At 35.8% G+C, this 19,177-nt stretch overlaps 1 protein-coding gene across 1 annotated transcript; it reads left to right on the forward strand.

The window, feature by feature from the left end:
- The first annotated feature begins 2,989 nt into the window (after nucleotides 1-2,989).
- Nucleotides 2,990-18,148, forward strand: LOC101891982 (prolactin-releasing peptide receptor). The gene is made up of 7 exons (XM_020036168.2): nucleotides 2,990-3,377; nucleotides 7,986-8,188; nucleotides 8,352-8,500; nucleotides 13,488-13,609; nucleotides 13,755-13,987; nucleotides 14,119-14,310; nucleotides 17,011-18,148. Exons 1-7 carry the CDS (start codon nucleotides 3,317-3,319, stop codon nucleotides 17,563-17,565), a joined length of 1,515 nt encoding a protein of 504 aa, XP_019891727.1. The 5' UTR covers nucleotides 2,990-3,316; the 3' UTR covers nucleotides 17,566-18,148.
- Nucleotides 18,149-19,177: the final 1,029 nt, after the last annotated feature.

Below are 19,177 nucleotides of genomic sequence, written 5' to 3' on the forward strand. Positions count from 1 at the left end.
AATTTGGTAATTAGAGTGTGTGATGGGATTTACATTCAGTGGCATAACATTGTCCATTTAGGACAATGTTGCCCTATAGCCCCCATATAACACTACTTCCTGATATTCATCGTAGTTTTTAAAATTTCTCGATTTTTTTTTTTTCAGAAAACCCAAAATTTTTTTAAAGAAACTGCGTTACTTGTTAAAAAAAATAAAAATAAGTAAAATAAAATAAAAAACACAAAAATTAGTTTTAAAAGTTCCTCGCTATTCACCATTTTCGGTTACAAAGTCCTCGAATATTTTATTTAAAATTTTACTACTTCTGGTCCTCGGATTTAAAATACACAATTTTTGGGTCTGATATCTTCCAAATAAATTTTAAAAATTTTATCCCGGTTAGAAGGCCCTCTAACAAATTCATAATTTAAGGATCTTTGATTTGAAGAAATGATTTAGAAGGTTCTCCACAATTTCAAAAAAAAAAAAACATAATTAGAAGGTCCCGTATCTTTTTGTTTTAAATCCAACATTTTTTTATTCGGCAAGTCCTTAAAAAGTTGTCCCTAAAAGCCTAACTCCATAAAAAAATTACGTAAGAAATTTACGATTTATGTTGGGAAGACCCTAGAAAAATGTTTTTACGAATCAGCGATCTTTGTCAAAAAGTCCTCGATATTTTCAAAAATCCTCAGTTGCTACAAAAATCTTTTATCGGAACATTCTTTAAAAACCAAACAATATCCACGATTTTTTGTCAGAAGGTCGACGAAGGAAATTTTTTGGAGAATTTCAGATTTTTGGTGAAAAGATCCTCGAGAATATTCTTTAAAAAAATTGGATTTTGAAAAAAAAAAAAACATCCATAATATTTGGCCAGAAAAGCTTCAAAAGAATATTAGTAAAAAATTTCAGTTTTTTTGTTAGAGGGTCCTTGGAACAAAAAATCCTCGATTTCGGCCAGAACGTCCTCGGCTATATGGCCCACATGTAGGATAGCCGAGGAATATGTAAAATGTAACAAGCGTCGATGGCATCAGTTCATGTGCCTAATTGTACCGTTCATGAGCTTTCTCATAAATCCAACATTGGACTGGTTAAATTGTCCTAGAAGCCATAGTAGCCAATGTTATTATCCTTTTCTAAAAATTTCTCAAGATTTGACCCTACTCCTCTAAATCGGTTCAAACTTCCTTCCACTTCTGTAAAGCTAATGAATAGTATTTTTTCAGATGGATATGTCCAGGGACCAATTGGTTTATTGTTTTTAGAGGATAACTCCAGAAATGCCCATATAACCCGGAAGCGGTCCGAACCAATGGATACTAGTCTTCATAAGAAATCCATATTGGGCCAACAGAATTGTTATGGAAGGCTCAGCGGGTTATAAACTTTTATTGACATAAAATATTGTGTCAAGAGTTAAAGGGTGTTAACAGCCTTTCTGCCTCTAGCAATATTCCGTCTAACCCATTCTAATTGGTTATATCCTCAACCATATGGCTTCACGGGATATATATGCGGCTAAAAAGTGCATAGACAAAATATCGACTTTAGACCCTAGCCCTCTTTGAAGCAAATCCATTTCAAGACATTTGGAGACGATCTAGGGGTGTCCGTCCGTCTGACTGGATGGCTGGCTCGAAGAAAGTATCCGATTATTTTCAAACTTAGATCGATTTCGGAGATGAGCAACATCGGTCCACTCTCCCAAAAATGGTCAAAATTTTCAAATTTTTCATTCGATTTTGTGCTTTGCAAATACTAATATTTTCAGCAGTGATACTTCTGGTGCGAAAATGGACTATTTCGACCCGCTCAATCAAGTACCTTCCCCACAAAGGGCCAAAAATTGGAATAAATTATTAAATTTGAAATAAGTGTTCTATGGTCTTCAAATTTCACCCATTACAATTATTTTTATTATTACCAAATCTGGTGTGAAGATGTTAGAGGTCGGGCCACTCCTTCTGGTACCTCCCCTACAATGGATCAGAATTTTGAGTAGCCATGGACTTAATAAAACGAGAAATTTTCATCCGATTCCATTCAGACTTGGCACATCTCAATATTTCTGTCAGCACAAGATCTGTTAAAAAGATAATAGACATCAGACCATTCCTTCTGGTACCTCCCCGTAAAAATTAAAAATTTTGAATAACCAAAACGATTATAAAATCCGATTTCTTTTATATTTTACATATACCATTATTTCTAGTAACACAAGATCTGCTGTGACGATGGTATATATAGGTCCACTCCTTCTGGTACCCCTCCCACAAAATTTTGAATTACCATGAAACTCATTCAGACTTGGTACATCTCAATAATTCCATCGACACACGATCTGTTGTAAATATGGTAGAGATCGAACCATTTCTACTAGTACCTCCCCCACATAGGATTCACGATTTTGAAAAACAAAACGCTCAAAGAAAGCGAAATAAGCATCCAACTCTCTTAAAATTTCACACATAAAAACATTTCTGCTAACACAAGATAGAATGGTGGAGGATATAAAAATGGAATACTTCGGTCGACTATATCTGGAACCCGCGCGCATTTTAACATTTTCTAAAACATATCCCATATAAAGTGAAGGAAGTAGTCGATGTAGTCCAAACCTGTCAAGTCGCATTATTTATATCATATTTATTTAGGTCCGATGAGAAATGGACTGTATTTGACCATTCCTTCGGAACCTACTCCATAGGGGGTCAAAAATTTGAATAATCATAACAGAAGTCTAAATTTATTTAAATAATCGAACATTGGCTGGAGGTATGCATCTGTCGGCAAAACCGTCTGATACCTTTTAACTTGTTTTACAGTCATTTTAGGATTAAATTTTTTCACTTTGTGGTTGTGCCATAGATATTAGAGGCAATCAAAAAGTTATTACTTTAAGTGACAAAATAAATATTTTTAAATTTGATGATCTTGATTTTAAAAATACATTCCATTACCTAAAACTCCATCTCCCCTTTCTCGTTTTTTTTCAGGAAAACCTTATTAAAATGTCCTTTTACTTCTTCTGTGCAAAATTATTCAGCGACATGAAATCCACACCTGCGAAAACAAAGCCCTGTTTTTAAATGAAGCTCTGCACAAAGCATCTGCAGGTTATTCCAAGAAGTTATCACGTGTTTGCGCTAAAAACAAAACGAAACAGTCACGCATTTCAGGACAATAAGAAACAGTTGCGGACTTGAAATTGAAAGTGAAACGCCATCACCATTGGGAGGAACAAAATTCCCTCCAGATGCATAACCAGACACCGTTATAAACTCACCCACACACACACACACATTTCAGAGAAGCGATAAAACAAAACATGGATGAATACGGAATTACACGTTTCAAGGAAAATGAAATGCTGGATGACGAGGAATATGGTGAGTGAGACAAAGTAGTGCAAACATTGTTTATCCTAGTGCGCAAAGGCAAATAATTAAATATTATTATTAAACTGTGAAGAGGTAGGATAATCTTCATTTCTGCTGATATGCACACACATGCATTTTGTATCAACAATCAAATCTCGGAGATGTAATTCGTCTTCTTTGGAAATACCGATAGATATGTGGCAATGTTCGTTTCTTCTCATTATGCCTAGTTCCAATTAATTGTGGTTATTTGCAATCACCTTGGACCCCTCTTCATATGTTTGAATGAAATGTGATTTTATTCAAAGTGCGTGTTGCTACCCAAACAGTTGTACTTCGGAGCCAAAGTAAACTTGGCCACAAATGCCAATGCATGTAGGATATTTCTGGGAACAAAGCAATTATATTTGCAATAAGCTCTCTCACTCTTATCAGAGAAGCAAATTTAAATGTGACTTATTATGTTTTCTATTGAAAAGGAAACAAATTATTTTATTTTCGGAAAAGTTTTATTTCGGTACGTTTTTATATTAACTTCCACAAAATTTTAAGTATTTACACAAGCAATAAAAAAGAAAACAACACTGGAAGAAAATCGGAAATTAATGAAAAGGTTATACACTTATATTCTTTTGTAAGCATTTGACGTTCTTAAAAAAGTACGAAAAGAACAAAGACCGATCGAGACGGCTATATGATACGCTACACCATAGAGAATATGAAGAGGCTAATCTAATGTTTAATCATACTAAAATATTTCTAGTTTTTAGACAGTTCACAATTTTTGACAAGAGTGTCATTGAACAAGTTTTTTAAAAAATCCATTTTGTTTTTTTGACTAAAAATTATCCTAAACAAGCAAACCAGCAAGGAATGGTCAAAAGTCGGTTGGGGCCGACAATATGATACCCCACACCACTATGCTTATTTGGTAGAGCTCTCGTAACAAAAAGTTTTATATTGGAAAATGGCAGGGACGAACTTTTAATACCATCCACCATTTGGAACGTATTCTGTTAAAATCTTAAAAATACCGAATGTAGCCATTATATTAGGGTCTATACGATGACGTGAACCTGCAAAGGCAACTTCTGCCATAAGCCATTAAAATATCCATAAGCGAAACTTGAAAAAAAATATATATGTGAATAATGTCGCTTAAATCATCAAAATACCGAATATAAGAACGTACCGTTATATGGGGGCAATATGAAGACGTTGATCTGCACGGAAAATTTTCTTTCTTGGGCTGTGGTATTCATTACAAACTTCAAATACCAAATTTGAAACATTTCCGGTGAACAATATCTCTTAAATCACCAAAATACCGAAAATAGGGAGGTACCATTATAAGGGTGCTAAAACCAAAACGTGGACCTACATGGACCATTTTCAATACCAAATGTCCTGCAAACATAATATACATTTGAGTAAAATTTTATCGACCTACTTCATTTCGTTCGGAATCTAGATTGATTTTCCCAGACGGACAGATGACATAGAATTTTATGCTGATCAAGAATATATATACTTTGTGGGGTCTAAAATGTATAATTCGATGATTTACAAAGGGAATGACAAGGTTAATATACTCTCCATACTATGGTGGAGGGTATAAAAAATCCATTAAATTTGGGCTGATATTACTTATTTGGTGCACAATAAACCTGATATCAGATAAAGATATATATGGGGGGCTATATCCTAATCTGATCCGTTCTCGATACAATTTAACAGAAGCATTTTTGTGCTCCATAAGTTATCTGGTACCAAGTATCATACTTGTGGAGTGCATATGTGAGGGACTTCAAATCTCAAATCGGATAAAACATGTATATGGGAGCTATAGCTATATCTGAACCCATTTTCTCCAAATTTAATGTACTTGCTTCTAGACTGAATTCGGTCGGATGTGCCAAAAATTCAGGTAATTTATAATCACGCTAGGGTGAAAACAAATTAAGATAGGAAGCTAAAATTTTGCACAAATCTGTCTTTTGTCTGCAGGCAGGTCAAGTTCGAAGATGGGCTATATCGGTCAACGATTTCGTATAGCCTCCATATAAGAGTACCCCCGATATTCGGGTTTTTTATGATTTTAGCCACATTTTGCAATGAAATTATCTGAAATTCTGCACAAGGAGTTCCCTGTGAGACTTTATCCTCAGGAAATAAATTGCCTATAAAGGTTCACGCTATCGTATATCCCCATATAACGGCACCTTCCGATATTCGGTTTTTGATGATATTACCAACATTATTCACCGGAATTTCGTATTTGAAGTTCGGAATCGATACTAGAGCCTACGACAAAAAATTACACGTCTTCGTATATCCCTCATATAACGGTATTCATTTAAGTGATGTTTTTTGAAGGATTTTTTTTGATATTATTCAAAATCCCTATTGGAGGTCCCGTCAACGATCCAAAGTTTTATTAATGTTGATACTGTTTGGGTAGATGGCCTTCGGCCGGGGCTTGAGATCCAAAGATTGCAAACCAAGGTTTCCTTTTAAGCATGAAGCCTTTCACCGGGGCTTGAAACTTTCTCCTCTCGGTGTGTCCAACAATGTACTGAATATTCCTGCATTTTGGAGAGGTTATAATATCAACTATAATTTGGCTATAATTTAATAGATTCCCGAAATGGAGCCTTTTTAAACTTTTGAGGGATTTTTTTTCCAGTTCCAACAAATAATTTTGATACACCTCCCGTTTTAAATAACCAGAGCACCCATATAGCCCACATCGGTTTAGTAGGTCCGGGTCCTGGACGCGGACTTTCGGGTCAAATATCCGATCTCTAAGAAAAAAAATACTTTCCCGGAATCAGGATAAAATCTGAAAGTTACTACTAAATTAGAGTTACACCAAAATTAATTAAACAAATTAAATTTTGAAATTCAAAGAAAGTTACACCAAAATTAATTAAACAAATTAAATTTTGAAATTCAAAGAAAGTCAAATCAAATTTTGTCAAATTGTAGTCTTCTTTTCCAAATTAATGAAAACCTAGGTATAATTTTTTACCCTACACCACATAGTGGTAAGGGTATTATGTCTTTGTGCGTTTGTTTGTAACATGGAGAAGGAAGCGAGATAGACCCATAGTTACTTTTGAGGATCTTCATAGAATCACTTTCTGAGTTGATTTATGCATGTCAGTCCGTCTGTCCATGTATTCTTGTGAACAAAATGCAGGTCGCATTAAATGTCCGATTGAGATGAAATTTTCCAAACAACCTTTTTTTTGGCCCAAGGACGAACCCTATTGAAATTGGAGATAATCGGTAAAAATTTAGATATAGCTCCCATATATATCTTCGTCCGATTTGCATTGTATTGTGCACCAAACGTGTAATATCAGCCCGAATAGTGTGGAATTTTGCACATACGACCAAATTAGGCCTGAAAATAAGTATGCCAAATTTTATCGAAATCGGTTCAGATATAGCTATAGCTCCTATATATATTGTTCATCCGATTTATTATTTTTGTCCTCCGCAGCCTTATATGCACTCTGTAACAACAATATTAGGGGAAATATATCAAATGCAGCTCAGAAATACCTTTGCTAAATTTTATCGAGATTCAGATTTGGATATAGCTCCCTTATATAACTTCGTCCGATTTACATTTTATTGTGCACCAATAATATTTGTCCAAATGGGATGAAAATTGGCTAATATGACCGAATTGAGTCTAGAAGCTAGTATGCCAAATTTGGTGAAGATCGGTTCAGATATAGCTATAGCTCCCATATATATTGTTCATCCGATTTGTTGTATTTGTTACCTACAGCCGTAATATGCACTCCGTAACAACGATATTCAGGGAAATATATCAAATACAGCTCAGAAATATCTTTGCCAAATTTTATCGAGATCGGTTCAGATTTAGATATAGCTCCCATATATATCTTTATTCGATTTCAAATTATTTTTGCACCAAGTGGGCAATACAAGTCCGAACTTTAAATTATGATTATATTTATTATGTATTTAATTATAATTATAATATAACTATATTATATATATATATATATATATATATATATATATATATATATATATATATATATATTATATATATATATATATATATATATATATATATATATATATAATTAAATATGATTATGATTATAATTATAGCGTGTATATTGAATTCTCCCATTAAAACGTTTAATTGTTATGCGGAGCTCTGCTAAATTAGCAAAGTGGTGTAGGGTATCATAAAGTCGGCCCCGCTCGACTTTGAGACTTTCTTTACTGGTTAAAATTTGTTTTCTTTGATAATATTCATCCCCGAAGTTAGCTAAAAAAATTTCCCGGACTCAAGTAACAATCATCCGCCCAGTTGAATCATAATCACAGAACAAAGTAGTTCCCATTTTCTTTGGTAGTTTTCCAATTCGCACAACTATTCTTATAAAGAAGTCATATTTTTCTTTCCATAATTATGTGTCGGAACGGAATTTCAAGTTTTCTATTTTCTTTTTTTTTTTTGAGAATACAAAGCCCCTTTGTTAGCTTTCTACAATGTGTCACTTTTAACTGAATATTTTGCAATATTTGAGTTTCTTGTTATTTGTTTTTTTTTCCTCCCCCAAACAGAGGTCCTCTATATTGCTCCAGTGGAAATTGTTGTACTACTCTCCGTGTTCTATGGAACTATTAGTTTAGTTGCCATAGTTGGTAATTCTCTGGTCATCTGGGTTGTGGCAACAACGAGACAAATGCGTACCGTAACAAATATGTACATTGCCAACTTGGCATTTGCCGATGTAATAATTGGACTGTTCTGCATACCATTCCAGGTAAGTGGATTAGAGTGAAAAAAATATAATTTATTCTAATTTTTGTTTGATTTTCAAAAAAAAAAAGTAATTTTGAGTTGATGTCTTGTTACCGACATTGAGACAATGTAAAAAAGAAAAACATTCAACTTGACTGAATACGAATATTTGAATTTATTTACAGTTCCAGGCAGCCCTGCTACAACGTTGGACCCTGCCATGGTTTATGTGCGGATTTTGTCCCTTTGTCCAGGCCGTCAGTGTTAATGTTTCGGTATTTACTCTGACGGCAATTGCCATAGATCGCCATCGAGCAATACTAAATCCATTGAGGTAAATTATTCAAAACGAAGAGGATGGAGGATAAATGATTTTATATTCCAGCCATCGTTATGGTGTATTTAATGGAACAATAAAAGAATGTTAATGTGTTCTGTTTTTTCATTTGTGTTTAACAACAGCTTCTTAACCACACCTCTGGCAGGAATTTATTCCGTTAATTGGCGTGTAAAGATAAAAAAAAAAATCCAGGAAAATAAATACTCCTTCGCGATTGATTGTTGCAATGTTTCGTTAAAACAATGTTAATAATTCCATTGAATTCAATACTCAATACTTATCGAAATGAGGTATTCCTTTCCATGGAAACATCATTTTTCATGGGCAAGTTTATCACTCTTTTGATCGATACACTTTATGTAGTTGAAAATATGATGTGCATTGTTGAGTTGTGCGATGAACTGCCATGGCAGATGGTTGCAATTTCCTGCAACTTGGTATGCGTTATTTGTTGGAAAAACAGAGATAAAAACTTCCAAATGAGGATGTTTTTGGTTCAATTCGCAAATACGCAATGCATTGAGATAGTCTTTTTAAAGGTCTGGGTTAACATAATTTAGGATACTTTTTATACCCTCCACCATAGTATGGAGGGTATATTAAGTTTGTCAATTCGTTTGTAACACCTCGAAATATACATTTTAGACCCCATAAATCATCAGCATAAAATTCTATGTCGATTTAGCGATGTGCATCCGTCTATCCGTTTGTGGAAATCACTCTAGCTTCCAAACGAAGCAAAGTAGGTTGATAAAATTTTACTCAAATGTATACTATGTCTGCTGGACTTTTGGTATTGAAAATGGGTCATGTAGGTCCTCGTTTTAGCATAGCCCCTATATATCGGTACCTCCCGATATTCGGTATTTTGATTATTTTAGCGACATTATTCACCAAAATTTTTTCATATTTAATATTTGAAGTTCGTAATGGATAGTACAGCCTAAGACAGAAAATTGTCTGTGCAGGTCCACGTCTTCGTATAGCCCCCATATAACGGCACCTTCCGATATTCGGTATTTTGATGATTTTAGCGAATTCATTCATCGGAATTGTTTCAAATTTGGTATTTGAAATTCATAATGGATACTACAGCCTAAGACAGAAAATTGTCTGTGCAGGTCCACGTCTTCGTAGGGCCCCCATATAACGTTACCTCCCGATATTCGGTATTTTAATGATTTTGTGGATATTTTTTCACCAGAATTGTTTCAAATTTGGTATTTGAAGTTCGCAATTGATACTACAGCCTAAGGCAGAAATTTGTCTTTGTAGGTCCACGTTTTAGCATAGCCCCTATATATCGATACCTCCCGATATTCGGTATCTAAGGCTTTTAGCGATATTATTCACAGGAATTGTTTCAAATTTGGTATTTGAAGTTGGCAATGAATACTACAGCCTAAGACAGAAAATTGTCTGTGCAGGTCCACGCTTTAGTATAACCTCCATATAACGGTACCTCCCGATATTCGGTACTTTGATGACTTTAGCTACATTAATCACCGATTTTTTTCTAAATTTCGCATTTAAATATTGTAATTGCTTATGACAAAAGTTACCTATGCAGGTGCATGTCGTTGTATTGACCCTAATATAATGGCTACATTCGGTATTTCTAAGATTTTAACAGAATTTTTAATAGATTTTTTGAGAATTGCCAAATTCGTTCCAAAAGATGGAGGGTATTCAATGTACGGCCCGGCCGAACTTGCAGCTTTTTTCTTGCTCTCTTTAAGGTATGTGTATTTTTGGAAGATGTCCCTCTGCCTGTCTGTCTGCCTGGTGCGCACAATATCTCTCGAACGGAGTATCAGATTTGGTTCAAACTTAGTTCATCATAGTATTTTGTCAAACTTAGATCGAGTTCGGAGATGGGCAATAGCAGTTCACTCCTTCTGGTACCTCTCCCACAAAAGGTCAACATCTTCATAGAAAATAATTTACCGCATAGGAAGAGAACGAAAAAATTTTGCAAATCGTGGACAAGATCGGACTACTCCTTCTAGTACCTCCGCTACAAAAGGTTCAAATTTGGAATATCTAAAACGCTCATAAAATGCGAAATGAACATACGACTATTTTCAAACTTCGCACATCCCAAAATCTCTACCAAAACGAGATCTGATGTGAAGGTGTGATATATCGAACACCTCCTTTGAATACCTTCCCCACAAAGGGTCAAAATTTGGAATATCTATTTTTTTAATTTCGCACATCTCAATATCATAACCATTATAAGATAGATTGTGAAAATGGGGTTTACCGGTTCACACCTTCTGGTACCACCTATACAAAGGTCAACATTTTGAATAAGATGGGATATAGCGGCCATTTCTTCTAATACCTTCCCCACAAAAGGTAAACATTTATATATCCTTCTCCATGGAAAGGGGGAATAATCAGCATAAAATTCTAAGTCGATTTAACGATGTCCGTCTGTCTGTCCGTATGTTGAAATCAGGATACAGCCCACATTATTTGTATTGTGACTAGGATGGTTGGTATTGAACATGAGATATATCGATCCACGTTTTGGTATAGTCCCCATATAACGGTACCTCCCGATATTCGGTATTTTGATGGTTTTTGCCACATTTTTCCACGGATTTGTCTTAAAATTGGTATTTGTTGGTCATAATGGGTTCCAGCTCCCGTGGCGAAACATTCTATGTATAGGCCCACGTTTTGGTATAGCTCCCATATAACGGTACCTCCCAATATTCGGTATTTTGATGTTTTTGCCACATTTCTTTGCGGATTTGTCTAAAAATAGATATTTGTGGGTCCTAATGGGTTCTAGCTCCCGTGGCGAAACATTGCATGTATAGGTCGAAATTCCCCACTCCTCCTGGTACCTTCTACACTTTTTGACATTATGAATAATTATAACCCTTATACATGCGAAAAAAAATCCGCGATTTTCTTCAAAAATCGTGTATATGGGGTATGTTGACCCACTATTTCTGGTAACTTTCCAAAAAAGTTGAGCATTTTCAGAAAGTATGTATATACACATTATCCAAACCTGTCACCTCCAATGATTATATCAGACTAAGGTCATAAGAGAAATGGACAATATTGTTCTACGCCATCGGTAGCTCTCCTATAGAGGGTCAACATTTTGAATAATAATAAAACATGTCAAAATATATTTCAATAAAAGGATAAAGGCTGAGGGTATCAATCTGTCGGCAATAACGACTTATACTATTTAATTTGGTTCGAAAGAGGATATGGCCAATTTCCGCCCGTCTGTTGTAATCGCGTCAGAGTAAAAACGAATAGAGATTCCAATATTCAGTATTTTTATGATTTTAGCCACATTTTTCAATGTCGTTGTCTAAAAATTCACACAAGAAGTTCCGTGTGTGTACTTTATATCCTAGAAAATAATTGTTCATATAGGTTCCTAATATCGTATATCCACCATAAAACGGCACCTTCCGATATTCGGAATTTTGATGATTTTAGCCACATTTTCCAATGGAATTGTCTGAAGTTCCACAAAAGGAGTTCCTCAAAAGTACTATATCCCCTGGGAAAAAAATTTCTATAGGCCCACGATATCGTATAGCCCCCATATAGCGGTACTCCCCGATACTCGGTATTTAGATGATTTTAGCCACATTTTTAACGGAATTGTCTGAAAATTCGCACAAGGAGTTCCTTGTGAGTACTTTATCGCCTTTATTTATCTTTATAGGTCCAGGATATCGCATATCCCCCATATGTCGGCACCTTCCGATATTCGGCATTTTTATGATTTTAGCCACATTTTTCAATGGAATTGTCTGAAATTCTACACAAGGTGTTCTTTGTTAGTATTTTACGCCCTGAAATGGAATTGTATATAAAGGTCCACAACATCGTATATCCCTCATATGTCGGCACCTTCCAATATTCGGTATTTTTAAAATTTTAACAGAATTTTATATTTTGTAATTTGTAAAATTCTGCCTGGCCGAACTTACTGCTTTTTTAATTGTTTTATTAAAAAAAAAAAAAAAAAAGAGGCAGTGAGCCGAACTTGATGAAGGCTTAGTAAAAGATTTTGCTATGAACCAATTTTGTACGAAGGCTCTGCGATTCGGGCAAAAAAATTGGATATCATCTCACAGTAGTTCAGCATTTTTGAAGAAGAACAGTGTGGCTTGTTTGTTCGGAATACCGTAGTATTTTGTTGTTGTTTATTAGTGGAGAATGATGGTAATGTTTACCAGGGGGTAAGGCAGGGAATACCTAGGTTTCGGAAAGAGCCACCAATCCTCATCAGTTCGCTTGTTTTTTGTCTGGGATGTTCTCCCCAGAAGTTATTTTAAAAACAATTTCTATGACAAAAAAACATTTTTATTTTTGAAGAAGTATGATCTAATGATGCCACAGCCTATAGAGGGTAAAAAACCACACCAAACTGTCGCTTGGATGCATGGGTAGAAAATAGTTAAAAATCACTTATTAGTGGTACCAGCCATTTATAGGGTGGTATTATTTACAAATGGCTGAGATCCAAATTTTCGAATAACTCACCCATAGCTTAAATTGTCAATAATTTGCACTATTTATGGACTTATTTTGACATGATAATCAAATGTTTGCTCTGAGCGGAATTTGAATTATAAAAGTCATACCTTGTTCTTAATGCAAATCCTGATTACATAGATTACGAAATACCGTGAGATATGTCTATAGCTCTATCAATGGGGATGTATCTCCAAAACCCTAATTTTGTATTGCCGTGAAAGGCCAGCTCTTGAATATTACACACGTAAGTCCTTGGGTTTTAAAAATCAGACCTTTCAGATCTGCCCCTTCATCACATATTCATCTAAATAGTGTCTTCCCTCTACGCGAATTTTTGCGTAATCAGATACAATTTTCTCACTTAGAATTCCTAAAAATTTCCAATATCTCATTAACATTACCATTTCTAAAAATAATCTGATTAATTCTAGTTTTGCTTTTCATTTTCCTCTTTCAGAGCACGCCCCACAAAATTTGCATCGAAATTCATAATTGCCACCATTTGGCTGGCGTCAGTGACCTTTGCAACGCCCTGTGCCATAGCATTTCGCGTCGAATTACAACATGAACGGCGAAAAGGTATGTAGGGCCGATATAATTTTAAAAAATAATCCGCTAGACAATCTCTCATTGGCATATCTCTCTCTCTCTCCCTCTGTGATGGCTAGGATAATTTTTTTATTACCTTGTAGCATGTACTATTTCGCTTTCCCTTCTTTTTCAGACACTATCAACAACACCATTTACAATGTGACAACACCGTTCTGCAACAATGTAAATCTCTCCGATAGCCAGCTGCAGACGTATCGCTACTCGCTGGTATTTGTTCAGTATTTGGTGCCGTTTTGCGTCATCAGCTTTGTTTACATACAAATGGCGATACGTTTGTGGGGCACTCGAGCACCGGGAAATGCGCAGGACTCACGGGATATAACGCTGATGCGGAATAAGAAAAAGGTATAGCCTAAGTCGGACTATGTATTTGTTTATTTGCTTGCGAATGTATATCTCGCCAATGGATTATAATCCTCTTGGTGTTTGTGTTGTCATTTGATTGTCCTCTTTTTTTCTGCTATTCTTTATTACAGGTCATAAAAATGCTGATTATAGTTGTGATTGTATTCGGAGTCTGCTGGCTGCCTTTGCAGCTGTACAACATACTTTATGTTACGATTCCCGAAGTGAATGAATACCAGTTCATTGGTATTGTCTGGTTCTGCTGCGATTGGCTAGCCATGAGTAACAGCTGCTATAATCCTTTCATCTATGGCATATACAACGTAAGTAGCGGGTAAACAGCGAGTAGGGGAGTGCGCAAGGTGTGCCTGGTGGCAGTGGAAAGATTATTAAAAGCTTTTATTTCTTATTTTGTTTTTTTTTTTTTTTTTGTTATTCGGATGATGACTTGGTGATGTTGTTGTCTATAATACGATTATAAGGAGGAGAGTCAGAATGGGGTTGTGGGTGAAAATTATCCACGCGAGGGGATGTCAAGGAATGTTGTACCTCAAATAACAGTGTGGTAAAGGTGTTTCTTTTTTTAACGGAAACGTGAATCTGCGAGGACAATTGACTGACGGAATGATTGACTGACTGACTTAATGATTCATCAACGCCCACAGGAAACGGCTGAAGCTGGAATCTCTAAATTTTGTGTGAGGGTCACTCTTGGTCCGAAGGTGTCAGATAAGGCTGGGTTTTTGGAAATTGGCACTACAACGGTACGAAAAGTACTAAAAGGTACTAATTATGGAAACTTTTTTTATTGACTGATTGTCTGACTGACTTAACGATTCATCAACGCCCAGACGAAGAGGCTGAAGATGGAATCTCTAAATTTTGTGTGAGGTGTCCGAAGGTGTCAAATAAGGCTGGGTCTTTGAATATTGGTACTACAACCGTACGAAAAATACTGAAAGGCACGAAATATAGAAACCTTTGTTATTGACTGATTGTCTGATTGACTGACTGACTTAACGAATCACCAACGGCCAGACGAAGAGGCTGAAGATGGAATCTCTAAATTTTGTGTGAGGGTCACTCTTGGTCCGAAGGTGTCAGATAAGGCTGGGTTTTGGAAATTGGTACTACAACGGTACGAAAAGCACTGAAGGTACGACATTTGGAAACCTTTGTTATTGTCTGATTGACTGAATGACTTAACGATTCATCAACGCCCAGACGAAGAGGCTGAAGATAGAATCTTTAAATTTTGTGTGAGGGTCACTCTTTTTGTCCGAAGGTGTCAAATATGGCTGGGCCTTTGAAATCAGTACTAGAATGGTACTAAAAGTTACTAAATATGGAAACCTTTGTAGAGCTAGAACTCTTCAATTTCGAATGAGGGTCACTGATGGAAAGTATGATGGATGTACCAAAGGGATTTGGGAAATTTGCACAATAAGTGTACGAAAAGTACTTAAATGTACTAAATTTGGTACCATTTTGCAGCTTGTGAACGGTTAGAGCTAAAAACTTGAAATTTGGAATTCGAATCTAGATTAAGGAGTAGGGTCGATGTAAGGAGTTAGTTTTCGAAGTGTGTACGAAGTACTAAACGGTATTGAATTAAGTACAATTTGAATTTGGAGGAACGGATTAGGGTTGGAGTGTAGGATTGATACATGGAAGTAGTTTTCAAAATTTGTACATATTTGCACGAAAAAAGAAAATTTGATACAATTTCGATTTGGGTGAATTGGTTAAACTGGAATGGTGAAATTTGGAAATAAGATTACAATTGCATTTTAGGACTGAGGTATGTAGGTAGTTTTGGAAATTCGACTGCAGTGTACAAAATGGTAATACATTTGGTACAATTTATATTTTTGGGAAAACCAATCGAGCTGGTATCCTACAATTTGGAAATAAAATTACTGATACAATTTAAACTTATTCGTGGCTGAAGCTAGAATCTTGCAATTTTGCAGGTGGGTCAATGTTGATGGGTAGGGGTGAGATAAGGCTGAGTTTTTAAAATTCGGACTAGAATTCTACTAAAAGTACTAAGAAGCTCCAAATTTCCTGGGGGTCTTCTATCGGCTATAGAATACCTAGAGGTCATATACCGGCCTGGAAGACCTGGAAGTCTTCTATCGGCTATAGAAGACATGTAGGTCTTTTATCGGCTATAGAAGACCTGGAGGCCTTTATGGGCTATGGAAGCCCTAGAGGTATTCTATCGACTTTAGAAGATCTAGAAGTCTTCCATCGACAATGGAGGTCTTCTATCGGGATCGGAGGACCTGGAAGTCTCCTATCGGCAATAGAAGACTTGGAGATCTTCTGTCGGCTATAAAAGACCTGGAGGTTTCCTATCGGCTATGGAAGACCTGGAGGTCTTCTATCGGCTAGAGAACACCTGGAGGTTTTCTATCGGCTATAGAAGACCCCAGGTCTTGTTCTATCGGCTATAGAAGACATGGAGGTCTTCTATCGACTATGGAAGCTGGTGGACTTCTATCGGCTAGAGAACACCTTGAGGTTTTCTATCGGCTATAGAAGACCTGAAAGTCTTCTATCGGCTATAGAAGACCTGAAAGTCTTCTATCGGCTATAGAAGATCTGTAAATTTTTTATCGGCAAAGAAGACCTGGAGATCTTCTATCGGCCATAGAAGACCTGGATATCTTCTATCGGCCATAGAAGACCTGGAGGTCTTTTATCGGCTATAAAAGACCTGGAGGTCTTTTATCGGCTATAGAAGACCTGGAGGTCTTTTATCAGCTATAGAAGACCTGGAGGTCTTTTATCGGCTATAGAAGACCTGGAGGTCTGCATAGGCTATAGAAGACCTAGAGGTATTCTATCGGCTTTAGAAGTCTTCTATCGGCTATATAAGACTTAAAGGTCTTCTATCGGCTATGAAAGAACTAGAGGGGTTATATCGGCTATAAAAGACCTAGAGGTCTTCTATCGACTATAGAAGACCTATTCTAATATTTTTTTAAATTTTTTATTTAATTTGTTCCTACTTTCAGGAAAAATTCAAAAGAGAATTCAACAAACGGTTTCAAACCTTCTTCTGTCATTTTCACACAACTGGCGACATACACGAGCGGACAATGTCAATGCATACTAGGGCGAGTTCACTGCGCTCAACATATGGCACATCACGACTGCGCAATCAGAATCGTACCAGCAGCATCTATAATCGACAGACCTCCAGTGAGAGGGACAGCAAGCGGGGTGAGGCTCAACAGCTATGCAATTTCATAACCTACAATGTGAATAGCAATGGTGAGGAGATTTTGTTAAGTGGTTTGACTCCCACAAATGGTATTGAGTTGAAAACCAAAGAAATCGAGTCGGTTCGTCCCAACTCCGGTTGGCAATGGCAACGCAATAATTTCAAGCCATTACATCCGGAACTGCTGGAATGTGATAGCAGTGAGGAGCAGGTGCTGGTGGGCGATAAACATCCGCCCCACTCAGAAGCTTTGAGGGAATTTCCAGTTAATGGATACAGTGGAAATAAGGCAAATAATGAAGAGACGGATATTTTGAGGGCACACCACCAACAGACCATTATGTGAGAGGCCAGTTTCAATTTAGGAAATCATGAAACCAAAAATTAAAAAAAAAATATTAGAACCTAATAACATTATTTTCGAAAACACTACGAATACTCTATTCTGTAATAATCTGTATAAAATGGAATTTGTACCAAGTACCGTATACGTCTGGAACGTTATAGCGAGAAGATGATATCTTCTAAATACATACAAGTTATTGAAGAGAAGTGATGAATCCCAAAAATGTAAAAATTAAAAAAAAACAAAGGTTTTATTGACTGATCGATCCTAGATATAAAAGCAAACTTGCAGATTTTTTTGTTTGTTTTCTCTTGAAATTCGTTCATATCACCTAAACTAGTGGAAATGCTACAAAAAAAAAAAGAAACACACACACACACACACAAAGAAGAACTTTGAAGACCTGAAGCATATATACAAAGAACAAATTTTATCTGTACAAGTTATTAATTCTGAGAATTTCAAAATAGTTAATTAATGTAGGTATTTTGTCAGTATTATGTGTAACACAATTACTATTGTAATTAACTTATTATTATTATTATTATTAATTTTAACATTGCAGTAAGTTATCAGTATTATAGTGAGGAAATAAACAACTATTAACAAATAAATGTATACAACAAAAACATACATCAGTGTTTGATTTCTTCAGAATTTTATTTCAATTATGCCCTTAATTGGCTCAACCTATTTTAATGTGAAGTTAAGGTAAGAATCGTAAGTTAGTGTTTCAATACGGAAAATTACCTCATACGTTGATTCAATTCTGGTATTTAATTATACCCTCAGTCATATGGCGTGCCTCATCGAAATAACAGTTTTATGCCCTAGATCTCTTTGGACCAAATTTTTGAATAATTATAAATACTATAAAATGTGATGTAAGGGTCCGATTGCCTTCAAATTACATACATCACAATATTTTTATTAACCCAAAGTCTGGGGTGAAGATGGAATAAATTGTCTAGTCCTTCTAGTACCTTCCCCACAAAGGGTCAACATTTTGAACACCCATAAAGCTCTTAGAACGCGAAATTAACATTAAATTCCACTCAGACTTGGTACATCTCAATCTTTCCACCAACACAAGATCTTTTATAAAGATGGTAGAATTCAGGCGATTTCTCATGGCACGTCCCCCACATAGGGTTCAAGATTTTGAAAAACCAAACGCTAAAAGAAAGCGAAATAAGCATCTAACTCTCTTCAAATTTCACACATACGTCGCCATTGCTTCCAGGATAAATTCAAATCAATTTGGGCTGATGATACAAAATATGATGCACAATAACCGCCAAATCGGATGAAGATAAGATAACATTTCTAAGGTATATGTAATATCTGATTTCTAATATATCATTTCATATCGGATGAAACATATATGTGGTAGCTATAGCTATCTAAACCGATATTCACTAAATTTGAAGTACTTGCTTCTGAGCTGAATTTGATCGGATGTGCCAAAATCCGTTCCATTTGTACGAATTTTATATATATGGCGCACAATAAAATTGAATTGGGATGAAAATACAGGGTGAGATGAAAAAACTGCAACAACTTCAGACTGCTGTCAATTCTAAGCCACTCGTCCGACAACTTCTAAAATTAT

Source organism: Musca domestica, unplaced genomic scaffold (genome assembly GCF_030504385.1).
Source record: "Musca domestica strain aabys unplaced genomic scaffold, Musca_domestica.polishedcontigs.V.1.1 15, whole genome shotgun sequence".
NCBI classification, from domain to species: Eukaryota; Metazoa; Arthropoda; class Insecta; order Diptera; family Muscidae; genus Musca; species Musca domestica.